The 20830-nt window shown below is 37.1% G+C and overlaps 1 protein-coding gene and 3 non-coding genes across 7 annotated transcripts in view; 2 read left to right on the forward strand and 2 right to left on the reverse strand.

Moving 5' to 3' along the window:
- atrnl1a (attractin-like 1a) overlaps nucleotides 1-20830 on the reverse strand; it is a 274652-nt gene that overhangs the window by 209820 nt on the left and 44002 nt on the right. For all 4 annotated transcript variants that reach the window (XR_013205966.1, XM_077237252.1, XM_077237253.1 and 1 more), the window contains exons 5-10: nucleotides 19563-19771; nucleotides 13184-13358; nucleotides 12073-12160; nucleotides 8324-8579; nucleotides 4464-4647; nucleotides 1187-1341 (exon numbers count right to left, since the gene is read on the reverse strand). Coding sequence is in view for 3 of the 4 variants with exons in the window: in XM_077237252.1 (XP_077093367.1) it covers nucleotides 1187-1341; nucleotides 4464-4647; nucleotides 8324-8579; nucleotides 12073-12160; nucleotides 13184-13358; nucleotides 19563-19771 (1067 nt within the window). In the remaining variant the exon portion in view is untranslated. The remainder of the gene's footprint in view (nucleotides 1-1186; nucleotides 1342-4463; nucleotides 4648-8323; nucleotides 8580-12072; nucleotides 12161-13183; nucleotides 13359-19562; nucleotides 19772-20830) is intronic.
- On the forward strand, nucleotides 6874-6944 carry trnag-gcc (transfer RNA glycine (anticodon GCC)). The gene has a single exon. It is a non-coding gene; the product is annotated as a tRNA-Gly (tRNA).
- trnag-gcc (transfer RNA glycine (anticodon GCC)) lies at nucleotides 9861-9931 on the reverse strand. Its single transcript has one exon. It is a non-coding gene; the product is annotated as a tRNA-Gly (tRNA).
- Nucleotides 10152-10222, forward strand: trnag-gcc (transfer RNA glycine (anticodon GCC)). Its single transcript has one exon. It is a non-coding gene; the product is annotated as a tRNA-Gly (tRNA).

The following is a 20830-nucleotide window of genomic DNA, read 5'->3' on the forward strand; positions in this document are numbered from 1 at the left end:
AACCCAGAGGTACACGACTTTGCAAGCAATGGGATATTGATGGACTTCACCTACTCCATCTATGTTTTGCATCATTGTTCTGAATCCAATCTGGACAAAGTATTTAACAAAAATGATATTTTCTCATGTTTTGTTTGAAATGTTATTTGTTTATAAAACATCTACATTCAAGTGTTGACAAAAATATAATGAATGAATCATTTAACGATGCTTCTTTCACATTTCAAAACACTTTCAAAGTAAAATGTCTACTGCCTCTAGCGTTTAATTTCAGCTGAAAACTGCAGTGAATTGTATGTATAGGCATATTTTTGGAGTTTTGCAAAAATATAAGTAGAGGCAAGTTTTTCCAATGAACCTAGGTTGCTCTTTTGTTTTTTTTAGTTTTTTTTAAGTGTTGCATTTGGGACATAATTGACATTCTGTTAACTTTGTATACAATTATATATAATTGTCTTTTTTTTCTGATCAACACAGTGCATTCTGGGATAGACTTTAGGATTTGACTAACGCAGGAACCTTAGATGGCAGCTAAGTTATACCATTTGAACAGGTTTTGAATCTTGATGCTGCCTACATAGAGTTCCCTTGGTTTTGGAACAGAGCCACAGACACTTACTTTTCAAAAAGGGAAAAGTGAGAGCACTGACGAGGTGGTATGTAGACTATTTAAAGGTTCTGCACTGGGAGGTCTTCCATAAGGGTACACCAAAGATTTGATTACAGCCACCACACATGCAGTCATTTCATCCTGTATGCGTCTCGCTTGCATATGTCGGCAATAATCTGGGAAATTCCATTATGACTCAACTGTGCATTCCAGTAGATATCCACTGGCTTATCAGCTTTCTGTAATGAACTGTCAGTAATATCACATTGCAGCTTGCATGAAACAATTTACAGTAACTGTACCGCTAAGTGTGCGTGCATTCTGTATCTCACAATACGTCACTGAATCCATGCACACTCAAGTCATAAATCATAATGTATATGGTTAACGAATCCAAAGTGCGCTGGCAGCATATGTTATAAAGCATTATAAAATGTGAAGTGCAAAAATGTCCAAACATAGGAACTATTAAAATTTTTCAGAAGATCTCAACTGGGAATTTGACAGGAATCATTATTTTTGCAAAGGAATAAGGACAAGGAAGATAAGATAAGGAAGGTCACAGGTAGTCCATACCTATGTCATAGGAGAGGAAGTCGGAGGAGAAGCATTTGGCCCCGTTACTGAGCGAGGTGTCATTATGAGTGTTTCCCCCGAACACCAGAAGAACTCCACTGATCAGCACAGCGGAGTGGAGGTATCTTGCCAGGCCGCTTTCCTTCAGAATAAACCTGGGGACAGGCAAACACACATCTCATTGGCTATTGTAATGCAGCGTGTGCATGAGTGTTTAGCTTATGGGATGGAACAGTTGGTCTGAAGGTCACTCTCCACAGGGTAGGTCAGATACACAGACGGACGCCATCAGTAATATGGCACCACAGAGACATCTACCCACACACAGAAACACACACGTGTATGCATAAACCCACTTCTGCACACACAATCACAAACTCACAAAACTTGTATTGTGAGTGCGACAAATGAAGAACCAGTTGGTATTTACATTGATTTAAGTCTCACAAGCCTTAAGTACAAAATAACACAGTAACAGTTTGTTTCGAATCGAACATGATGTAATAATAACTTGCGTATTGCGTAACCTGGTATTAAGATTTGTTTTGGTCTATCAGATCACAAGTAAATGAGGGAGACACATCCTCGTTTACACCTGTGTTTATAATCCATCTCTTTTGTCCACTTTCAACCCCTTCTGTCCTGATTTATTTGAGGGGAGGGTCTATGGGTGGGTAAATGCATGAGTTTTTCAGATCTAATGGATGAAATGAGCTCACGCAATTTATATATGAACGTGACCGGAGACGAAGGAAAAACATGTAGCAGCATCTTTCGTTTCTGCTCCGCAAATCAGGAGCGGTGAGAGAATAATGTGCTTGGTACGTTTTTCGTCTTCAAACCAAACTTAGGTCTACAGCCAAAAAAGTTTAAATCATGTCTGGTTAGCACACTTCCCATTATGTTTGTGCGTTAGGTCAGTAGGCAGAGAGAGTTGGCGGTCTTTTGCTGAAGTTCGAACATATTCGACCACATATATTCAGAATGTAATAACGACTCAGAATATTCCAGTAACTGTTTTTGATTCACTGAAAAGAATCATTCGTTCAGGAATCGGACTACACTGGTAATGCTAAATGTTTTTGGTCCTCTAAAAAGAGCCAGCTCCAAAGAGTTGTTCAATCATGTATCAAACTACATGGGCCACACTTCACTGTATGATTTGGCTGCATTAAAAATTACGCTGTTTATTTGATTCATTTGTTCAGACTACTTTGGACATGTTGATGAATATTTACATTTACATTTATTCATTTAGCTGACGCTTTTATTTAAAGCAACTAACAATTGCTATATATGTCAGAGGTCGCACGTCTTTGGAGCAACTAGGGGTTAACTGTCTTGCTCAGGGACACATTGGTGTCTCACAATGGATTCGAACCCGGGTCTCTCACACCAAAGGCATGTGTCTTATCCACTGCGCCATCACCACCCCATTGTAGTATGTAGTATGAAGTATGTAGTATGTAGAATATTGTAGTATGATGTTCTGTCCGCATAAATGTGACTAAAGCACATTTGAGAAAAAAGGTCACAAGGTCACAAAAATATACTAATATACAAATATCTATAAAACACTTTCATAAACACACATTTGAGAAATTAGTTCACTACCAACTCATTTTCAACTTCCCTTCACAACTGACTTTTCCTCTCCTTTTCTCTTTTTAAATTCTTCCCTAAATGTCTCAATCTTCAAAAAGGTAAAATGGGTTTCTAAATTCTCTCCACTTTTCCCTTTTACTTTCCATCTAATCTGTTATCTCTTTTTCGACCTCATTGTGATTGTGTCTGTGAGGATACGCACTCTGTGTCACTCTGTATCCACTCAGCACTCCTCTTTACACTCTGTCAAACACCCCAAGCACTGTAACCGAAGCGTTGTTTGATGCATTGTGCAGCTCCTTTCACTTGCTTTGCCAATCAAAAGCCAGAGAGTGAGGAATGCGCAGTGTGTGCATGAGCGAGAGATCCTCACATTTAAGGGTAAGAGAGCTTTTAGAGACAGGTTTCACAGTTAGGCCAAGCAAAGAGACAGTAAATATAAAAGGCAAAGAAAAAAAACTGGGCATGTGTCTCGTTTTTTAATGTCTTCCATATGCAAGCACAGAAGACGGTGACGTTCTAAGAGAAATGGATACAAAAGCTTTCTTTGTGCAGCCGACAACTTTTAAGTGAACCGTCTTTGAGCGTGAAAAGGAACGAATGCGAGAACGAAACCTCAAATTAACTTCTATCGCTACTTTGTGCTTTGTCTACGCTCCAAGAAGCATTCCCTAGCATTCATAAAAGCATTGGTGGTACCTCGGAGTTCAATTGTAGGCCAATGCAATGTTCATAATAAAAACAAATGTCATAACCTTTCCAAGTTAGGTTTTTAGTAAAAGGGTAAATAGTGCAATTTCGATTCAAAAGCACCAAAAGCGGTACACAATACATCTGTTTGAGCGACCAGACAGGATCAGATGTGACAACGTTGTAGGTCAAACATCAATAGCCTGAGTTTTGAGTGGGGCTACCTGTTTGTCTTAGCAATGGAAGATTGGGAAATGTCTAAAACTTGTCATTGTTAAAAAAAAAATAATAATAATAATAATAATAATATCAATAATAAAAAATCAGTAATTCCATTTGGTGCCACTAGTGGTGCACAGGTTACATGCTTCCTTGCTGAATAAAACTTTTAAACCAGACTAAGCTGGTGCTTAGCTAGATCATACCTGGTTTAAATGTCAATAAGCTGATCTTAGTTGTAATAAACTGGTCTCCCAGTACGGTCTAGCTAGTCTTAAGAGGGCAGTTTTAAAATCCCATACAAGTTTGGAACAACATGATGGGGAAAAAAAAATCTTATTTCTACCCCTTAATTATTTTGTTTTTTTCACAGGGTTTTTACAGAAATATGTGTAAAAACGCCTGTGAAAAGTCAGGCATGTTTGATTAGTTCCTCTTGGACTTAACCTCCTAAGAACTCACCCTGGCAACAGCAACCTGGCATCATTTATAGTGTCACTAACAGCTTATTTGTTACATATTTCATTCATGTCAGGAAGTCTTGGTCAGCACACTCACTCTCTTAGGGAAGATGTGAATCCTGCTCACATGTGTGCTAAGGGTCTGATTTGTGTGTGGATGAAAAGTATCCGTTGTTTTTTTTTGTTTTTGTTTTTTGGGCAGAGGCTGAAATGGTTAGTCACAGTCAAACAATGATACACAGGCAGGCATACACCCTTTCATAGTTAAAGGAGTATAACATATACACAGTGTGAATACTCACCAGGTGTGCGTGTGGACCTGATAGCGGTATAAATGATCCACTAGGCCATATTTGTTGGCAGGGAGGGCTTTGTATCCTCCATGGACATATATGGAATATGAGGAGCTGTCATAAACGCTGCTGTGACCATATCCTCCCTGCACCAGCGCTCCATTCGTCTCTGCCACCAACCAGGAGTTAGTGCCTAACATAGAGTTAGACTTTACTCTCAGAAACTCATTAGTGCATTTCACATTATAATTCAGAAATCATTCTAATATGCTGAATAGATGCTCATTAAACATTTCTTATTATTAACAATGCTGAAAACCTTTGAGTTGCTTCATATGTGGAAACTGTGAAAAAAAATGGTCAGGATTCCTTGATAAAGAGAACTTTCAAAAGAAAAGCATCTAATTGTAATTGAAATCTTTTATAATACTATAAATGTCTTTAATGTCACTTTTGAGCCATTTAATTTGTCCTTGCTGAATAAAAGAATTACTGACCCCAAACTTTTGAAAGGTAGTGTATCTAGAATTACTCAGTTATTTTATATAAATAATCACGTAGAAAAAAAAACATCTTTCTATAAATCGTCTAGTTATTAACATAAAATCAGAGTAAACCCTTTAAAAATGTAAAGTTGTAGTTACGGGTGTAACGGTACACAACTGACGGTTCTATACGTACCTCAGTTTTAAAGTGGGGGTTTGGTTCGGTTCAGCAGGGGGGAGAAAACTAATCATGAAATAGCTTTTTTTTTATTAAACAGTGGTTTACTGAAAAAATGGTGTCTCTGTCCTTAAATTAATTAAATTATAATTAAAAGTGTCTTAAGGATAAAATGATCTCTGGTTATGCTGTAAACTATATAGGGAGACCATTACTATAATATTTAAGATTAACAACAGAGCCCATGTTAGCCTAATTTCAGTTGCTATTTATTTTTAGATATAATAATCAATACTCAAATAACAAATTGTATGTAAACATGTAAACTGCACATATAAAGCAGTTTTTGCATTAACTTCTAAATCTATTTATAAAATTATGTTTTTAATCAAATTTGTTGTTGAAATAATTTACACAGTGCTGTCATTTGCATGCCAGATTTATTCAAACATAAATACGAATAGGTTAAGTAAAATATAATGAATATATAGGCTAATATAGTGCATATATTTAGCAAAAGAGTTTATTTCTCTGGCGAACTAACAAGCTGTGGACACTGAATGACTTGCCTGGGGTAATAAGCTACGTGACATTGTTTACAAGATGTTTCATTGACGAATTTCCGCGGATGAAACTGATTGAGCGATTACACGAGATACATTTCAATAAGTTGTTCTGTATCTTTCAACATACCTTCATATGTTCATTAATGTTTATTCTTTAACTAGTGAATAGGAAGATCGCGTTCACTTGCGCTCCGAGCTACCGCTTGAACTGAGGCGCCTATACAGTGATCTGTGCGTCACATCAAAGAGCGTCAAAACAGCATTTTTTTATTTGCATTTCGTGATAAAATGGACCGAATTTGAAAGATGACACTGTTTCTTATCGAAAGTAACAAAAAGCAGACCTTGTTACAATTATTGGTGGTTAGGCTAACGCTGTATTCTTCGTATACACATAAAATACATGAGATCCAATGAGCTGGCGTGTTCGGTACGCCATGAGAGTATCATGATACGTATCGTGGGTGGTGTATCGCGGTTTTTCGGTTCGGTTTGAATATCATTACACCCGTTTTAGTACAGAAAAGTAACAACTATCGTTATTTACGAAAGCAATATGAATTAATTATATTATTATTATTTATTATTATTATTATATTATTGTTATTTCAAATGCTATGGTATTTGAGCTCACGTGCACATCAGCTTGAAACCTGGAATTGTGATGGTCTTACAAAGTTAGTATAGTGATGGACAAAAGGGGCTTTCGCACCGGAGGAACCTTTTCATAGGTCCTAGAACTATGGTGAAAGTACCCGGAAGTCGGCGCGTTCGCACCTAGGGTGACCAAAGTCCCGAAAAATTCGGGACAGTCCCGAAAATCTAAAATGTTGTCCCGAATCCGGCCTTGATTGTCCCGAAAATTATACTAAAGCAAAATCTTGAGTAGTTATTGTCTGAGAAAACATTAAAAACTGTCCGTGGAGGTTGAGTTGTGAAGAGCGCGTAAATTGCAGCAGCCGCGAACTCAGTGAATGAATGTGCAGGCAGCCAGTCGTAAAGGAGTGATTTGATTTGTCGCGGCAAAAAATACTTCGACTATGAACAATGACTACATCTTACACCAACCGTTAGATCTCGGGGGACCACGCTGATGGTTAGTTCCTAGAACTATCCTAAAGAAACTTTGACTTTTGATAAATGGGAAAGCCATGAAAGACCACGTGTCAGTAAAATATTTGGTCATGTGAGCATTGGTGGTTCAGTGGTAGAATTCTCGCCTGCCACGCGGGAGGCCCGGGTTCGATTCCCGGCCAATGCAACAATGTTTTTTGACCTCAAACTTTAATAGAAAATGGGAATACAATGTAAAACATATTAATGAAATACACTACAACTTTTAAAAAAGACTAACATCTAACATACTGACATTTTATATGCTAGTCTGACTTCAGGACCGTGGTTATTTGCTCTCTGGTAGAACATCTGTAATCAATTACACATGACTAAGTGTTACAGAGACAGAGAAGATACCATGGTTAACCATTCTCTGCTTTTCATTGATATCCTGGTTTGTTACATCACTGCATATATACTTACCTCAAGTTTAAGGATGCTTCACTTTAAATATTGCATCAATCTAATTTTGCCAAATGCTTTATGTCATCAAGTTCACAGATGCACAGAAGGGGTGCGATTACCATAATTTTGAACAGCTCTAGTAAGCTCATGTATATGATGTATTCATTTAGGGAATAAAAACTGATAAAAAAAACAGTGGGGGAAAGTGTGGAGTCTCAACAGAGCTCAGAGACACATTAATCATTGTTCAATTCCAGACAGTGCAGTTCAGGTACCACCACTTCTTAATGACCAGAAAGTTTGAGTGGGTGTGTGTTTGTGACAGAAAGTGGAGTGAGTCGACTAGAAAATACCACTGAAATAAGAGAACCTTCACTTTAATGAGTCTGGCCATGTCAACTCACCATGTCATCAGTAAAGTACTGTGCTAATGACATGTTATATTACACTGCCATCTGCTGGAAGCCAGAGGAACTGTCTGCATTTGTCACATTCACGTCAACACAACCACATCTTAAAGGTTTAGTTCACTCAAAAATGAAAATTCTTTCATTAATCACTCGCCCTCATGTCATTCCAAACCCGTAAGACTTTTGTTTATCTTTGTCAATGGAGGGACAGAAAGCTCTCAAATTTCATTAAAAAGATCTTCATTTATGTTCTGAAGATGAACGAAAGTCATACTGGTTTGGAACATCATGAGGGCGAGTAATTAATGACAAAATTTTATTTTTGGGTGAACTATCCCTTTAAGACTGTCGTGAAACTACACACTCATGCTGCATTCAAGTCCTCCTGGGAAGATCATATTTTTGAGTTGGGAAGTTGTAATTACAACCTCAGGTGTGTTCAAATCAATTTGGTCGAAGCAAGATGGCAATGTAACTTCTACATGAAAATTCAACAAGAGTTTTTAAGTCTAGATCTACAAATAAAAAAGAATCATTCACCTCGGAAACTCGGCTTAAAGAAAATCCCATGTTTCTCACATTATTACAACTTTGTGGTGACGTTCATGTGAATTCAACTTGTAAATACAATCTTTCTGACATGACTTGATTGCACCATCAGTTCAAGTAAGAAATATTTTCTCAATAACAGTTACATATTGACACTTACGAATGTTGTACTCCTGGATGTGGCTGAGGTAGCTATAAATTGGTGAATAGCCAAAAAGCACCACCATGATAGGCTCTCCATTTCTGTTGTCCACTATGTGAGCAGTATGTCCCTCCACAGCCAAGTGTTGGGACTGCAGCACAGGACTGAGTGTCCTGAGGGACCAGGAACGGCTATGTGTATCAAACAGCCACAGTTCATCTGTTATGTTCCCGGAGCCTGCCTCTAGCTTCCCACCAAACATGTAGATATCATCCTGCAAAAAGCAGAGAAGAGAAATGAAGACATTATGAGATCCTGTGCAAGTATTTGAGGCATGACATCAACTCAGGCTGAGCAAAAGCTGGACACCAATTTCCCAGCATCACAGGAAAACATATTCTCCTGTGTAAACAGCTAATAAATACACTGCATCTAAAAAAGGACTCCATGGAGAACAGACTCAAGCCTAGTGACACTGCTGCATCTCTTTAACTAACAAAAACATGACTCAGAATATACTGAAAACTACTCTATTGTTATTACTATTTACTATTGTGATTATGAAAACAGACTAATCTCCTAAAAAGTAAGACAGTTTACACAAATATGTTAAGCAGCACAACAGTGTGTGTGTGTGTGTGTGTGTGTGTGTGTGTGTGTGTGTGTGTGTGTGTGTGTGTGTGTGTGTGTGTGTGTGTGTGTGTGTGTGTGTGTGTGTGTGTGTGTGTGTGTGTGTGTGTGTCTGTGTGTGTGTGTATAAATGCATCATGCGTTTCATATTCAGTTGATTTTCAGATAAAAGTGGAGAAAGCCACTTTATGATTCATGAAACAGTAAGCAAAAGGCCATCTCATTGTTCGGACTGAACACTCACATTCATGCACACACACGCACGCACGCGGACGCACATTCACTTCTAATCCTCTGTAAATGCACATTGACTGGCCTGCTACTGCATTCCTATCATCAAAGTGCATTCAGCAGTTTATGACAAATAAAGACATCTGCCAGACAACAGCTTAGTGAAATAAAGTCATGTGTATTTTGGACAGGACAATGATTTTAATTTGTACATTTGCCTGGGACCTTTCTCCACAATAAAGGCAGTTCATTTAAAACATAATGTGCACTGTGAATGAGAGAGAAAGTTTATATGCGTGATGAAAAGTGAGCTATTGGTGTCCATTAAACTGCTGCACAGGTATATTCGCTGCTATGCTGGTTAAAATGAGTCCAGTGAAACCAGTTTACACAGTGGACTGAGAGAAAGCTCCTGCTTATTTCAGTCAGACACAGTGAGCGTATCTTCAAAACCATTAACAGAATAAACATTCTTATGAATCTGCAGACATTATCACAGGCTCTGATGGAGAGAAAAAAAACCTACAGTGGAAAATTCATCGAAAAGAATGTGATTCATATAAATGTGTTTTCAGCATACATTTTCACAATAGACAGGCCATTTTTTTGAAAGTTTTCTATTGTTCCTTCATGTCCTTCATTCTAAAAGTCATACGTTTTTGTTTTGTGTGGACTGACAAAAGAAAATGACTGTTGCATTGGCCGGGAATCGAACCCGGGCCTCCCGCGTGGCAGGCGAGAATTCTACCACTGAACCACCAATGCTCACATGACAGAAAGCTGGGAGGTCCCGTCCTCATTTGGGACTGCACAAACACGCCACACTCTCACTTATGTTACACATTTCTTTTATTACCCTTCCATTCGTTTTTCCAACCCTTTTTCTCTCTTATTTAAAATTCTACAGTTTCTACATGACTTGCTTGACATTGGTTAAAGAAGCCACGTGTCCAAAAGCCCCACATTAGCACATAGTTTCATGTGAGCATTGGTGGTTCAGTGGTAGAATTCTCGCCTGCCACGCGGGAGGCCCGGGTTCGATTCCCGGCCAATGCAACAAACTTTTTTTTTTTGGTCAGTAGGTAATAGGTCAGTCCTGACATAATAAAACTTAAACCTTTATCATAACTAGGGCTGCAACTAACGATTATTTTGATAATCGATTAATCGGACGATTATTTTTTCGATTAATCGGACAGAAATTAAATTAGATTTTTTTTTTATTATAACTAAATAAAACCGTAAATCAGGGTATTTATGTGTAAAAGAGTACTTTAACAAGTGCAAAAGCCACACATTGAGTTTTACTAATATCAATATTTGCATTGTTTTTAATGATAATTGCTGATGGCAAGTTGACAAACATGATTATTGTTAAAAAAATTATATCCAACATATTATGTTTTAACACAATTTTTGTTAAAACAAATTTACACAGACATGTTGTTCAGATGTGAATATCTGAACTAAAAACAAACTAAAAATATCTAAAATTTATAATTCATTTAATTTTTATTTAAAATTAATTATATATAAGGAATATAAGGATAAAGAATATAATATATATTATATATATAATATATAAAAGAATAATATAAGGATAAATTGATTAAATAAATATAGAAAGACTGAAAACAATTGTTTGAATGTAGAGCCGCAGTAGATCGCGTTTGAAAAACAATTAAAACTTAGTAGACAAATGCTATAAAAAGAGAACGGAATGGAGGTAACGTTAACCAGCAAGCTAACAGGCTTGAGTAAAGGACAGGAGAAATTATGTATTAGTGCACAAGCATTCGCTGAAAACCACTGAGTACAGTGACTAAAAAACAATATTTTACTGCTGCTGTTATTAACTGCCTTTGTATTTAATGCTTCACTTTGTAAAGACCGTTTTAATTTAACCTATTTCTGCGGTAGCGCTATTTTAATCCATCACTTACGTTGCGAGCGAACTGATTGCACAACCTGATGCTCGAGACAAAATACAGACATCCCGGAAGTCCCGGGAGTCTCCCGCATATTGATTGCGGCTCCCTGATGCCCGCGAATTAGTTCAAACTCCCGAAATCTAGAGCACGCAAGCAAGAGCGCGCATGCGAGACAGAAGAGACTGCTCCAAACCGTGTAGCACGCGCGCTCGGCAGAGCGCCTGAGGGAGAGAGACGTTGCGTGTGTGTGCGTACCAGTAAACGCTCCCCGTGACGTAAGCAGACCAACTAATCGATAATGACATTCGTTGACAACGATTTTCATAATCGATTATAATCGATTTTATCGATTAGTTGTTGCAGCCCTAATCATAACATTAAAATTTATACTTGGCTTGATTTATAACTGTTGTCATTTTTATGACAGCCTGCTTCCTTAACAAGCTGAATGAAGGAAGAAACACAATTGAACACAGTTAATGCATATGACAAAGAACTATTTAACACAGTTAAAGAATTTGACAAAATACCCATGGGTAACATAACACACATAAAAGTAATGTTTATCATTAAACAAATGTCAAATGTAATTCTAGGTTAAGATAGATGGCTCTATCACTCGTATGAATTGCTCAACTTTAATGTTTAACGCCTCCTTCAGAGAGCATTTAGCCAAACTGTCCAGCTTTTTAATGCAATGATTACCGCAATACTTGATAATTATTTGAATCATTTTCTGAATAATATACACTAGTGGGCACTGTTGCTACAAAATATTAAAATATCCCAAAAAAGACATGCACCTCAGTGCAACGAGTAGCTAAACACCATTTGAGCTTGTAACATTATGGGCAACAATGACAGAGGTTACATCTTTTCAATTGTAAATCAATGGTTCAGCATATCAATGGCAAACAGTTAAATCACTCACTGAGGCATTGTTATACAAAGTGTAGAGACTAGCGTTGTGTTTACCTTGTGAAGAGCCAGAGAGTGTCCATAGCGCAGGAGAGGGCCACCGTTGATTGGCACCACATCCCATGTGCTGCTCTCTAGATTATAGCTGAGATAGAGAACAGTAAGGAAATGAAGAATGAGAAAGTGTGGTACACTCATTGCTAGCTAATAAAAGTGGGAAAAGTAATGTATACACTACTGATTTTGAAAGAAGTTATTTTTATTGTCACCAAGGTATACGGTACATATTAATAGTATTACAATTGAAGTTTTTCCTGTTTGAATATATTTTAAAATGTAATATATTCCTAAATCCTATGTTGGCAAAGCTGAATTTCCAGCATCATTACTCCAGTCTTCAGTGTCACATGATCCTTCAGAAATCATGCTAATATGTTGATTTGGTGCTCAAGAAACATAAACTATTATCATCAATGTTGAAAATCCTTTGTGCTGCTTAATAGTTTTGTAGAAAGTGGGTCACACAGGATACGCTGAAGACGGATTCAAAAAGGAGAGAACACAGATGCTCCGGCAGAGCAAATACTGTACCAGGCACAGCAAGCTCACTGTTCGTGATGCTCGAATTATAGGAAGAACAATATAAAATCGGGGGTGGGGGTTTATATAAATGGACCTCTGACGGGAACTGAGAACTTTCCTAACCTTAAGAAAAGTTTTGATGGCATTTCTTTTCCTCTTAGCTCCGTATAAAGTGGCGTTTATAAGCGGAGCGCTGCTTTGTGTACAGCGGTACCCAAAGAAAGCGCTGCTGTTCTGTAAGCGCCACCGACACACTAGTCAGAGTGTCAATTGTGAATTTTCATTCAGTCCTTCTGCTGTTTGTTTTGTGCAGGTGTGCTGTAGCATAATTTCACAAATATAAAGTCAAATTCTGTATTTGTTTTTAAATCTTGAAAATCAAAAACAACTGCTCATGCTACATGTGCATGCGTAGCATCTCTTTGTTTGGCTCTAATTTAAAATGGCTGCAGATCAATTTAAGCCACGTTTGCCTGTTATAAAGCAAATAATTAAAACAAATACATTTGCTTGAAATCATGATTGGTGCATCACTAAATATTGATCGGATTATTGGCTGATGATGTCACCAGGCAGCAAAACTTACTTTATAACCATCTGAAAGGAGCTGTAGTTAAAGGTGAACCCTCCAATCACCCACATCAGCTTCCCAAGAACCACTGCTTTATGAGAAGCCCGGCCTAGTGACTGTCCATCAGGCTTCACATTAGGCAGAAACCAGTGCGGTTCAGTTGAAGGAAATTTTAAAGAGCAATCTGGACCTGATATGGGGAAAAAAGGTGTCAGATAAGAAACAAGACAAGCAAATTAAACTACACAGAGGTGTGTGCTCACCTGTGTGAGTCATAAATTCTAATTTAAGATTCTAAACAAACACTGAGCCCTCAGTGTTACCAGAACTGTCAACAACTTGATGTTTGACTTCTTAACCATGTTATAGAAAATACATCAACCAAACATGCTCTATCTTGCTTTGAATTTCAAATGTTATAAATCATACCCCCAAAAAACTAATTAAGATTGCTTGTGAAAGAAAATAGCTAAATAAATGGTTATAAAAGTAGGAGTAAACACAAAATAAACATTGATGTCAAAAATTGCCGTTACAAAGCTATGAATTAAATAGAATTAGCATGAATAATAATTAGCAACCTGAGTGTTGAAGGACAGATCCAAAAATGATCCAACACTGACACCTAGTGGTTATAAAACATTTCTCTAAAAGAATGATGCTGCAAGTTCACGCCAAACAGTCTTTTCCAAACTCTTTTCCAGTTATCTCCACAACAAAGAATTTTTTTTTTAAAACATCATCTTGGAATCTCAATAACAGACATACAAGAAGAAGTCAGTTCCTTTAAAATTCCAGTCTATCATTTAAGCTGCGAATGTTTTGCATACCCAAGCCATACTCTCTAATTAATATATTAACACTATAAATTACTATAAATTTCATTGTTTTAGCGGTACCATAAAGCTTACCTGGTAAAATGTGTTTAGTATGTAGGCTATGTAAACTGTCCGTTATTTATTTATTTGCCAAACGACGGTAATTTTCTTCAAAACTGCCGTAGGGTTTCAGGTAAGCGAAGCTTTGGCACTGTGACTGTTGTTATTTGTCGTCATCATTGTCCCGCGTTCTCATTGGTTGACATGCGCAGGGAAAGCTGTCCACGAATCGCTCGCCCAAGCGGAAAAATATGGCTGTTACTGGCAGATCTCAATCCGCGAAAATCACTGTATTTGATTTGACACAAAACTAACTAGATTAAATAAAAATAAAAAAACTTATTTTTTTACAAAAACGTATAAACTGTTAAAGACAGACCTATACTGTAAGTAAGTATACCCACTAAACACTGGACGTATATTGGGTCCGTCGGTCCATGACCAATTCTGGACATCTATTCGATGTCCAAACTAGGTCCACTATTTGGACGTCCAACCATGACCCAACTTGTACGTCATGTTGACGTTCAACATTTGACCGTTGAACTGGGTCATTTTTTTGGAACTCATTAGGACGTCTATTACAGGTGCAGGAAATTTACATGATTGATATGCAATATTTTTTTTATTTACAAATATCAACATTGTTGTTATCAACATGATTAATGTATATGAATACAGATTATTTATGATTATTTAAGATAATTTTTTTGTGTAATGCTGTAGCTCAAACATTAGAGCGTTGGCTATGGAAGTAAAATAATGCCAAATGTTTTTGAAACAAAAAGCCTGTTGAATTGTACTACTTGAAAAAAATATGCATTGCATTAATAACCCTGCTTGTATTTTTATGCATTGTATTTTTAGGGCTTGCATTTTTATGGGCTGAAATTTAGCATGGTTAAATATTTAAGCTGTGAATATTTCAATTCAAAACATTTCAAACACATTTTCATTGGTAAAATTTCAATAATCCATATTCACCTTTCATATTTCACTTCCAAAATATTCAAACTGATTAAAAATACAGCCTATAATATTCAACAGGCGGTTTTCGGCCCATTTTATTTCGCTTTGCAAATTCGCTTCCACAAATTCAGTGGTTCAAATTCGACAGTAAATTCAACGTTGACATCCAGGAACTGCAGGAAAAGCAGTAGATTACCGAGCATAATCTCCATCTGCTGTTAGTCGACCTCACCAGCAGGGGGTGCAAGCGCGTGTTGTTGACGAAGACCAGAGCAACAGTTAGAGCAATCTATTCATTCATAAAAACTAATTTACAACAATGTAAGTGTATCTGTGATTATTATGCTTTATGTGAAATTCAGTGTCTTCACGATTACTTTTCCTGTGTAGCCTACATGCATATCTACCGTGAACGAGATTATAATGTTATTCCCCTGATGAGGATGTATACAGATCCAATGTTACATTTGAGTTTGACATATCTATTGGTTGTTTAGTTGCCTCAACCTGTATATTGCGGTGATTGTGCTGCATAGCTACTAGGGTTTCCCTCAATACGTCAGGATTCCCCTGCTGGACATATAAAACGCTTAACGTAGCTTAATGGACTAATACAGTGATATAAAAGACCAAACTCGGAGGCAAGCAGAAGGACTCAGAATATGAACTTAACACGCAAAGTTTAAAGCTGAGCGTTTCTCAGTGATACTGGCATAAATTAGATTGACATTGGACATCCGCACATTTAGGGACTGTCTCTAAAGTTACATACGACATTGGTATACACGTTTCTAACTTCAACAGCATTTGAAGAGAACGACTTGCAGTCATAAAACCAACTGTAAAGTGTTCCTGTAGGTGTCAGGCATAATGCGCAATTTACTCAAATTAATTGAAGTTTGCTATTGAAGTTAGAAACGTTTAGGCCTGTAGGACTACCAATGTTACTTTAGAGACGGTCCCTAAATGTGCGAATGTCAAGCCAATTACATTTAGTTATTTAGCAGATGCTTTTATCCAAAACGACTTAAGTTACAGTTAAATTAACAATATAGGACAACAATATGAAAGTGATATGACCCTTCCCAGATTAATCATGTATGTAGGAATATTAACATGTATGTACGGATACTTCCCCAATAAGGTGCGAGTTTGGTCTTTTATATCACTGTATTAGTCCATTAAGCTACGTTAAGCGTTTTGTCCTGATGGAAGGGGAATCCTTGAGTATGATGAGGTATTGAGTGAAACCGATTATAATCCCGTTCATGGTAGAAAAAGTTGATAAGATGTAAGGCTACACAGGGAAAGTAACAATTAAGTTAATGAATGAAACATAAAAACAGCTTTTGTGCCTTTATCATATTTTCTGCATATATACTGACCCAGATAATCCTCACAAAAAACTTCATGCATACTCAATTGTTGTAAATTAGTTTTTATGAATGAATAGATTGCTCTAACTGTTGCTCTGGTCTTCGTCAACAACACGCGCTTGCACCCCCTGCTGGTGAGGTCGACTAACAGCAGATGGAGATTATGCTCGGTAATCTACTGCTTTTCCTGCAGTTCCTGGAGGTCAACGTTGAATTTACTGTCGAATTTGAACCACTGAATTTGTGGAAGTGAATTTGCAAAGCGAAATAAAATGGACCGAAAACCGCCTGTTGAATATTATAGGCTGTATTTTTAATCAGTTTGAATATTTTGGAAGTGAAATATGAAAGGTGAATATGGATTATTGAAATTTTACTAATGAAAATGTGTTGAATTGAAATATTCACAGCTTAAATATTTAACCATGCTAAATTTCAGACCATAAAAATGCAAACCCTAAAAATACAATGCATAAAAATAAAAGCAGGGTTATTAATGCAATGCATATTTTTTTCAAGTAGTACAATTCAACAGGCTTTTTGTTTCAAAAACATTTGGCATTATTTTACTTCCATAGTTGGCACTTGTGTAACGGCCACCTAGTGCAACGCCTAGATCATGGGTTCGATTTCCAGAGAAAGCAGGAATGTAAATGTGTAATGCAATGCAAGTCACTGTGGATAGAAGCGTCTGCCAAATGCATAAATGTAAATACATGGTACAGAAAACATCCTTTAAAAACGTCCTCTACCCTTTTGAAACATGTGACAACAGTTATAGAAGTTATAGAAGATACTAAATTTGATTTTGAAAAGACGTCCACAAACGACCACATTTAGTCCCACCGAGGTCAATATTAGACGTGCAAAAGACGTCGAATAAAGACGTCGCCTGGCGTTACAAAACAACCCCTTCAGTGGAGCGAAATTGGACGTCCAAAAATTACATAGAAAAGACGTCACTCTGACGTCACATTGCGCAGTGGGTACCTACTGTAACTATACAAGGATGTTTTATTTCAACTTGATGTCTTAAAGAATACTTTTTTTTAATTCATTATACATATATTTTTTCATACAAATGCAATGGTGTTTCTTATTGGACATCTCTGATTTAGTTTTGAGCCGATGCACATTGCACACTGTTGCCAGAGTAGGTCTACGATTTCCAGCCCAAAATCTCACCAAAACCTGCCTAACTCCAAGAAAAACAACGCCCAAAACTTAAACTGCCAAAATAAGGTAATAGAATTTTACTGCCATGTCAGTCAAGGTTGATGAGCACAATTTTTATCTCCTCAAATATGGCAAATGTCCAGGTGGAAACTACGTTGAAGCGGCAATCAAGAAATGAACCAATGACCTGGGAAAAACACATGCATCATTTTCAATGTCAACAGTAAGAATGAGCCAATTTAAGTGCAAAAAGTGCTTAATATAACATAATTAGCAGGCATTTAACACAAAAATTCCGTCATCATTTACTCATCCTCAAGTTGTTCTAAACCTGTATGAATTTCTTTCTCCTGCTTAACACTAAAGGTGATATTTAGGAGAATATGGGTAACAAAACAATTGTAGGGCATTTGTTAGGTTTCCGGCATTTTTCAAAATATCACAGATAATCCGACAACAAGAAGTGAACAAGAATTCGCTTACCTTTGTGTTCTGCTTTAACTTAAGACAGAACTACAGTATGTCTTTCATGAAGTAAATATTGTAGAACATAATGCAGAACTTGCATTAACTGCACAGTCAAAACTGATCAAGTCCAGCAGTTATCAAGGACGAGTATACCAGAATACAACCTGGACGGTTTAAAAGTTGTCCTAATGCTGGACAGGAGTAGTCAGTTTCAATTCAGATTAAATCATTCAATTGTGCTCTGATTTCAGAGCTATATTTATAACGAGGCTTCAAGTCATCTCCCAACACAGGTGTAATTCACATTTTGAGAAGAGTCACTCTTCCACTCTTTACCATGTAACTTATTGTAGAATAGAGTCATACTATTCAGTAGCCCTCTGCTTGTTTCCATGGCAAGGACCCACCCAATCTCACCTGATCTCACTTCCTCCTAATCAATGGTTCACTTTATAAGCCCCACCCATTCCTTTGTTCTGGCTGGCAGCAACACAAACCACATGTGAGGACCCTCAGTCTCTGTGATTCAGATACTATCCATGGTTGTGCGTGATAAAAAAAAACCATAACCGTCAAGCCTCATCATCTCACGTTGCTCCTCATGTGTGAACAGTGGCAATAAATGGCTTAAACGGAATCCTTTGTCCCTTCTCCATTCTTATCGATGTACCATGGTGATGCTCAAACTCCTGTGAACCAAAGCTAGATAGATTTTACACTTATATTTAGGCCACTTTTGCATTGCATGACCCAGCATACCTGGTTGAAGTAGTCAAAAATATTGGGGAAAAGAAAATATATACAATATATAGGGATATATAGGGGAAAAAATTGATTTTATAAGTGTACAGTTTCAATTGCATTCGACTACTTAACATAAAGTTTTGCTTTTGAAAGGAACCGACATCTTTTTGGAGGAATGTTATTGAGATTCTAAGATGATATGCTGTCGTCATATACTGTATGCATGACTTGTATTAACATTGTATATCTATTTTCTTATTACTTTAGTTTCTTCTCATGTTGAACGTGAATCATACAATTAACCAAATTATCATGGATAACCAGCAGGTGGCACTATTGACATGAAACATGAGACTCCTTGTGATTTTTTAAATATATTTGTTTAGGTGATTTAAGAAATATCCCTTGTATATGCGGTCATGTTCTGGAACTCTGTAATCAATATATTGATGAAAAAGGCACAAATGTACAAAAGTTTGGGATCAGTAAAATTTTGAATGTTTTATTTTAAGTTGTGCAGACCAAGGCTACGTTTATTTGATCCAAAAATATAGTAATACTGTGAAATAATTTTACACTCTAAAATAACTGTTTTCTATTAATTTATTTCAAAACCAAAAATCTTACTGACCCAAAAAATGTAAAGCTAAAAGTAAAAAAAAAAAAGGTAAAAGTAAAGGAACTTGTACAATATCAAAAATCAGTGCAACATTTTGCAGACAATGTGGAGATATTCTAAACAATAGTATCATATAGACATCTGAACAATTATTGGCACCTCACCTTGCCAGCTGTCATTGCAGACGCAAAGCTTTTCTCCGGTGAGGTCGCAGTATCCACGGTCAGGACTGCCACAGTCATCCCAACAGTAGGGAATATCACACGCCTCACCTTTCCAGTATCGCTCACACTCGCAGTAAACACTGCTAGAGATGAAGTTGCCCGTAGTACACCTTCCATGACCTGAACAGTTATTAGGACAGGAGTTTATCCTGAAAAACACAGCAGGGAGAGAGAGAGTGATCAGTACAATATATATATATATATATATACTAGGGGTGTAACCATACACAAAATGGACGGTTCCGTTTTCCCACGGTTTTGACGTCTCGGTTCGGTTCGATTCGTTTCGGTTTAGAAAGCTAAAATTTCTTCTTCTTTTTTTTTTTTTTTTAACAGTGGTTAATTCAATTACAATTAAACGTTTCACAAGGATAAAAAAGGGAGCCACACATTACTATAACATTAAAGGTTGTAGCCTAGACTTTTAACCTAAATTCAGATGCTATTTATTTTTTAGATATAATAATCAACACACAACACATTGTATGAAAACATGTAAACTGAACATAAGGCTGTTTTTGCATTAACTTGTGTTTTTACTCTAATTTGTTATTGAAATATAATACTTTACACAGTTGTCATTTTCATGAAAGGTATTTTAAACATACATTAAATAATCAAGATATCATTAACAGGTTAAGTAAAATATTATATATAGGCTAACATGGTGCATTTATTCAGTGCAAGAGTTCATTTATAGGAACCAAAGTTGTGGACACTGAATCACTTGCCTGTTGAGGTAAATATAATGCTAGTGACAAGCTATGCTGTTTTATTGACGTCTTTCCGCTGCTGAAACACTGATTGAGCGATTACACGAGTTATGTCTTTGAGTAAGTATACTGCATCTGTCAACATACCTTCAGGTGTCCATTCTGTAACTGAGGAAGAGATGATCGCGTTTACCCGCGCGCCGCGCTGCCGCTTGAAATGAGGAGCTTAGTAGGCCTAAAGCGATCTGTCACGCCACAGCAAAGAGCGCCAAAACGCCAATTATTTGTTTGAATTTCGTGATCAAATAGCCAGAATTTGAAAGATTACACCTTGCTTATTATCTAAAGTAACAAAACACGGAGCTTGTTATTTGGTGTTAATGGTGGTTAGGCAGGGCCGGCCCGAGGCATAAGCGAACTAAGCGGCTGCTTGGGGCCCCTTGGCCACCAGGGGGCCCCCCAATCGAGTCGAAAAATCGAAGACATTTTTTTTAG

This window comes from Siphateles boraxobius, unplaced genomic scaffold (genome assembly GCF_051911475.1).
Source record: "Siphateles boraxobius isolate OS27281-9 unplaced genomic scaffold, OSU_SipBor_1 20, whole genome shotgun sequence".
NCBI classification, from domain to species: domain Eukaryota; kingdom Metazoa; phylum Chordata; class Actinopteri; order Cypriniformes; family Leuciscidae; genus Siphateles; species Siphateles boraxobius.